Genomic DNA, 6389 nt, shown 5'->3' on the forward strand with positions numbered 1-6389 from the left:
TCCGCGCACACCCCCCTCCCCCATCCGTGCACACCCCTCCCCGTCTGCGCGCCCTCCCCCATTTGTGCCCCCTCCTCCCTTTTGCGCCTGTGCTCTCCCTGTTCCGTGTTCGCTCTCTGTTACACTCACTCTCTATCTTCCACTAACGTGCTCCGTTTAAACATGCTTTTACTGTTCTGTCCAGTGGTGCTGATATTAAACATCAAACGTGCTTTTTTTTTGGATGTCTTCCATCACTTCCTCCCTTGCTCGTCCCTTTTATCCGCTCCCCCCCACCCCCGCCTTCTGCACCTCCCTCTGTTCCTTGCTCCCTCCATCAGAAGAGAAATTTCAATTCAACCCGAAATGGCTGTCAGTTGAAAAGAGCAGCAGGACCTGGCGAACACTGTTCCCAGCCTCCCACCCCCTCTCATCACCAAGTGACCCGACCTTCCCACGGCAGCGAAATCCCAAACCCGGTCAAACGGAGGCGGAGTGGGAGCCCAGAGCAGATACAGAACCACCAGGTAAACTGCTTGGCGTCAAAGTGTGCTTTAGGAAGGATGTTGTGCAACTTGTAAGGGTTCAGAAAAGGTTTACAAGGATGTCGCCAGCGTTGGTGGGTTTGAGCTACAGGCAGAGCTGGGGCTATTTTCCCTGGAGCGTCAGAGGTTTATAAAATCATGAGGGGCATGGATAGGGTGAAAATTTTTCCCAGGCTAGGGGAAATACAGGGCATAGGTTTAAGGTGAGAGGGGAAAGATTTAAAAGAGACCTAAGGGGCAACTTTTTCACGCAGAGGGTGGTGCGTGTATGGAATGAGCTGCCAGAGGAAGTGGTGGAGGCTGGTACAATTACAGCGTTTAAAAGGTATCTGGATGGGTATATGGATAAGGTAGGGTTCAGAGGGTTATGGGCCAAATGCTGACTAATGGGTCTAAGCTAACTTCGAATCCCTGGTCAGCGTGGACATGTTGGACCAAAGGGTCTGTTTCTGTGCTGTACATCCTTATGACTCTAAGTAACTTTCCAAAGGCCCCAATTAATCTCACACGAGCTGTTGGACAGCTGAATAATTGGCGACGTGAAGGCCTGTCTGCTTTATAGCCACTGACACTGAAAATAACTAAATGACTTTGCTGCCCCACCCCCAGGGACCACTTGGAGTCTGTTTACAGTGAAGTTTCTGTAGCTGGGCGGATGCTTCTAAAACCTTGGTTATCTGGCCATTGAAATGAATGAGGGGGAAGATTTTATCCAGTCATGAGCCACCTTATTGCAGCTTTGCGTGTACATACCTTGCTGATCCAGGGTGAGGTTTACCATCTTGGGTGCTTACTACCCCTCTGGAAGGGGTCACTTGTAGCCATGAGGACCGGTGCCCATTGGGTCAGGGACAGGGAGTGAGGGGTGCCTGGTGATCAGGGCATCAGGAGACAGTCGGCACTAACCAGTGTCTTTCTTTTGACGGCCAGGGGCATCATTCAGGAGCACAGCAAGTGAGCGACCCAGCTCATCCCAGTTTACCTTCCAATGGCCAGTACCCGGCACAGAAAGCGAGTCCCTCGTGGCCCCAAACGCACAAAGATTCCTGGACATACGGGAGGAAGGAGCTCAGTCTCAGTCTTCAGGTGCCTCCTCCGTTCTCTTGCGATAGGGTTAGGGTTATGAAAATAAATCTCCCTGGACGTCCCAGGTTCGTACCACCCATCTTGGTCTCTACTATCGCCCTTGACCCACTCAACGATGGGCAGTACCCATCTCTTGATTGGGTGAGATTTACCCACTGTGGTGCCCCTGGTTAATATGAAGTGGTGATTGTCTGGGATTTGGGAGATGAGGCCGTGGTAAGGGTCGGGGCTGATGTTTCATATGGGGCCGGGGATGGGGGATTGACGTCAGGGGTGTTAGAGACATTAGTTCACCACAGTCTGTCTCTGTCTCTCTCTCTCTCTCTCTCTCTCACACACTAGGAACAGAGGAGGTCATCCTCCGGCACCCCCCCTCACAGCAGCACCTCCTCGTCTTCCTCGTCTTCCTCGTCCACCTCCCACAGCAATCCCAACATCCGTCCTGTCACCGTGGCGACGGGCCCACCACCCGCACAACAACAGTCTCTCTCCCAGCAGCCGTGCACAAGGGGCGAGGTGAAGGAGACGGCGTTGCTGAGGCGGAAGGCAGACAGTGGGCAGTCTCCCAGCAAACTGGGAGGCACTGAGCACTGGAAGCCGCAGCAAAGTTCAGGCCCCACCACGGTGAGTACCCAAGGCTTTACAGTATCTCCCCCAGCTCTCCCGGTGCCCGCTTACCCATCACACAGGGACAGGAGGCCATTCAGCCCCGTCTCCTTACCCATCACACAGGGACAGGAGGCCATTCAGCCCCATCTGCTTACCCATCACACAGGGACAGGAGGCCATTCAGCCCCGTCTGCTTACCCATCGCACAAGGACAGGAGGTTTCTCCGCTACCTTCTCGAGCCTATCCACAGGGACATGCCATTCAGTACCCCCACCCCCCAACACCCCCAAGCCTATCATACAGGGACAGGAGGCCATTCAGCTCCTCCTCGAGCCTGTTATACAGGGAAAGGGAGCCATTCAACCCCTCCACTCTAGCCTGTCACAGTGGGACAGGCCATTCACTTTCAGCATTCTTCTTAACACTGTGCCCCTGCCCCCCCCAACCACCTCCAAGCCCCTCTCACAGGGAGAGGAGGGAGACCGTTCGGCCCCTTCACAAGTCTGTCACACTGGGACAAGAGGCCATTCGGCCCCTTTCACCAGCCTGTCACACAGGACCAGGAGGAGGCCATTCAGCCCTCGCGTTGAGCTTTGGCGTGTGTCACGTTGATGTGTTTCGTTGCTGGACGTGCTACATGAACGTAAGGAGTTTGTTTATTTCAGTCACTGAGTTTTCTCTCATTCTCTCTCTCTCCTCCCCATCCAGCTTCCCCACAGTTTCCAGAATCCACAAGGCAGTTCCCTGGGCCCAACAGGGCAGCTGGACCGAGTGTCCCAGAGTCACCGGGAGAGTGTGCATCGCCCAGATGCCCCAGCCATTGCTACAAGTGCCCCTGTGTCACCCAGCGTCCCACATTGTACCCCTTATGGCAGCAGCTCCCCTAAAGGGGCATGGTGCAGCCCCCAGCAGGGCTCACTGGAGCCCGGGGAGAGCTGCCAGGATACAGAGCCCTGCGGCTGGGCTTCACCCACCGGCTTGGCCCAGTCTGGATCAGAGGGGCAGTCACCTTGCCAGGCAATGCCTGCCAGGGAGGAGGAGCGAGGGCACGTGGCGACAGTTCAGAGTTCTACCCCAGACCCTCCAACCGCCTCGGAGCCGAGCTCCAGGGCAGAGCTGAGACCCGCTGCCAGCCCCTGGGAGGGTGAGGGCATCGGGGGTTCAGCCTGCTCCGGCCGCGAGGCCCCACCTCCAGCCGTGCCCCCCCTCCATCGGGAGGCCGGTTGGACCCCCCAGCCCCGCATGCCCCCCCTCTCTGGGCCCCACCGCACCCGCACGGATGAAAGCCAGGGCCCAGAGCAGGGGGGGCTACCCGTTGAGGCCCACCCCGTGGTGCCCACCCGAGGCTTCGCCTCTCCCCCTGGCCTGGCTGAGACCCCCGGCTCCAAACCGGTGCCCGAGGGCCGCTGGCTTCCCAAACCTCCTCCCCTGACGTGCGCCCTGTCTGGGAGGCCGGCTCCTCCCCCTCCCCCGAACCCCCGGCCGGCCCCCTGCCCTTCCTCCGAACCCCCAGCCAAGGGCCCGGCCACCCCCCCGGACGGCGAGATGTGGATCAAGGCCGTGTTCACCACCGAGGCCCAGAAGGGGAAGGCCAACGGTGCCCACCGTCACCGCCACCGTCACCGGCGCTGGCCCCCGGCCCAGGAGGCGAGCGAGGAGGCCGTGGAAACATCAGGCCCTCCTGGCCAGGCCGAGCCAGGCCCCCTGCTGCCTCCAGCTGGGCACCGGGAGGAGCAGCGCCGGCGACTCGATCTGCGAGGGAAACACTCGAGCCGGGAGAGGAGCCGCAGGCGGAACCGGGGCGGCCGGTCCGGCAAGGGCAAGCAGAGGCGTATCCTCGGCAACATCGACTTGCAGAGCAAGGAGATCCTGGCCCGCCACAAGCTCAAGGCCGAAGGGCCCAAGGGGGCGAAGGCCGCTCCCCCACCCCCGGCCCCTGAGGAGCCCGAACGGGCCGACGCTCGGAGGCCAGAGGTGGTGCCGCCGACGCCAATGCCACCTCCTGCTGCCAAAGAGCCAGAGGCCGGGCCGAGGAGCACCTCCAACATCCTGAGGGTCAAGCCTTTCCCTGAGGGCACCACCAAGGAGCTGAAGATCAAGCTGGTCAAGGTGGAGAGCGGAGACCGAGAAACCTTCATTGCCTCAGAGGTGGAGGAGAAGAGGATTCGGCTATCAGACCTCACCATCGAAAACTCTGGAGCGGAAATTATCCGTGCCTGCAAGTGAGTCCCACTTTACCCCACTTTACGCCCCTGCTCCCCGCTCTCCGGGGCAGGGGAACAAACAAACAGGGAGCCTCCAGAGGCGACTGTGCAAGGGACAGCCCAGCCACTGTGACACAGGGAAGGAGACGGCCATGTCTTTGTGATGGCCTTTACTGAGTTTCCTCCGTTCGCCTTGCTCCCAGTTCGAGTAATGGCTCAGAGCCTTGTGCATTGCTCTGGAACCAGCTCGGGGTGGGGGGAGTCGGGGGAAGGGGGGTGTCCAGGATCAATCAGGATGCAGAATAAGAAGGCGGGCCCTCTGCGATACCTCAGGTGTACAGAGACGTTAAGAATGTTGGTCTTTACGTCAGGGGACAGTAGAAAGGTTGTGGGAGACCATTCGGCCCATCGTGTCTGTGTTGGCAAATCAACAACTGCCCAAGCACAGTGTGTGTGAGTGAGTGACAGCACGTGTGTGAGAAGGTATGAGAGAGGATTCAGTGGAAGGAGACCAGAGCGCGTGCACTCACTCTCCGTGAACCCCCCCGCACACGTTTCCCTTTCAGATAACTGTCTCATTCCCTTTCAAAAGCCTCTATTTGACCCTGCCCCTACTGCACTCTCAGGCAGCACATTCCCAACCTCGACCACTCACTGTGCAAGCCACTGCGTCTTTATATCCATATCCCTCTCATTCTTCATCCTCCCTCCAATGGGAACAGTGTCACCCTTTCGACTCTCTCCAAGGACTCCTCCTGATTTTAAATACCTCGATCAAATTTCCTGTCAGTCTTCTCCAAGGGACACAGTTCCAGGTTCTCCAATCTATCCTTATCACTGAAGCTCCTCATCCCTGGAGCCATTCTCCTGAACCTTTGCACGTCCTCCTGAAGTGTAGGGCCCAGAACTGGACACAATCCTCCAGCTGGGCTTGAACCACCGTCTGGTACAGGTTCAGGGTCACCTCCTTGGTCTTGTACTCTATGACCCTGTGGAGGTATTATTCACCATTTTTTAATTATCCTGACCATATTCAACCCCACTCCTTCTACCCTGCACCACCTCAGAATTGTATCCCTATTTTGTATTATAGAACAAAGAAAATTACAGTACAGGAACAGGCCCTTCGGCCCTCCAAGCCTGCACCGAAATGCTGCCAGTCACAACTAGAACCCCCTATCCTTCTGGGGACCATATCCCTCTATTCCTATCCTATTCATATATTTGTCAAGACACCCTTTAAAAGTGGCTATCGTATCTGCTTCCACTCCCTCTCCCGACAGCGAGTTCCAGGCACCCACACCCTCTGTGTAAAAAAAACTTGCTCATACATAACCTTTAAACCTTGCCCCTCGCACCTTAAACCCATGGCCCCTGGTAACTGACTCTTCCACCCTGGGAAAAAGCTTCTGACTGTCCACTCTGTCCATGCCCTTCATAATCTTTTAGACCTCTATCAGGTCAACCCCTCAAACCCCATTGTTCCATCTTTCAATATTCTTTGTACCAACATGGGAAACGTCACACATCTCTGCGTTAAACTTCATCTGCCACCTCTCTGCCCGCTTCACCAGTCTCTCTCTGTCCTTTTGATGTTTGAAAGTATCTTCCACGCAGTTTGCAATATGCCATGTTTAATATTGTACACTAATTTTGCAAACCTAGCCTAAAACACCCGAATAAGTGAGAATAACTGCAGTCAATAAAAACCGAAAGAACTGAGGATGCTGTAAATCAGGAACAAGAACGGAAGTTGCTGGAAAAGCTCAGCAGGTCTGGCAGCATCTGTGAAGGAAAAAAAATCAGAGTTAATGTTTCGGGTCCGATGACCCTTCCTCGGAACTGCCAGACCTGCTGAGCTTTTCCAGCAACTTCCGTTTTTGTTGTTGTTAATAACTGCAGTCGGTTCTGTGCACTTTCAGCACAGATACAGTCAGTAACACAGGCTACTGGGGATGAGGGGTT

At 56.2% G+C, this 6389-nt stretch overlaps 1 protein-coding gene across 1 annotated transcript in view; it reads left to right on the forward strand.

Annotated features, from left to right (window-relative positions):
* Nucleotides 1-6389, forward strand: part of LOC109924747 (lysine-specific demethylase 6B) — a 94264-nt gene that overhangs the window by 65049 nt on the left and 22826 nt on the right. The window contains exons 8-11 of the mRNA XM_048620066.1: nt 185-506; nt 1455-1610; nt 1953-2234; nt 2929-4442. Coding sequence (XP_048476023.1) covers nt 185-506; nt 1455-1610; nt 1953-2234; nt 2929-4442 — 2274 coding nt within the window. The remainder of the gene's footprint in view (nt 1-184; nt 507-1454; nt 1611-1952; nt 2235-2928; nt 4443-6389) is intronic.

The sequence above is a fragment of the Rhincodon typus genome, chromosome 45, assembly GCF_021869965.1.
Source record: "Rhincodon typus isolate 14 chromosome 45, sRhiTyp1.1, whole genome shotgun sequence".
Classification (NCBI taxonomy): Eukaryota; Metazoa; Chordata; class Chondrichthyes; order Orectolobiformes; family Rhincodontidae; genus Rhincodon; species Rhincodon typus.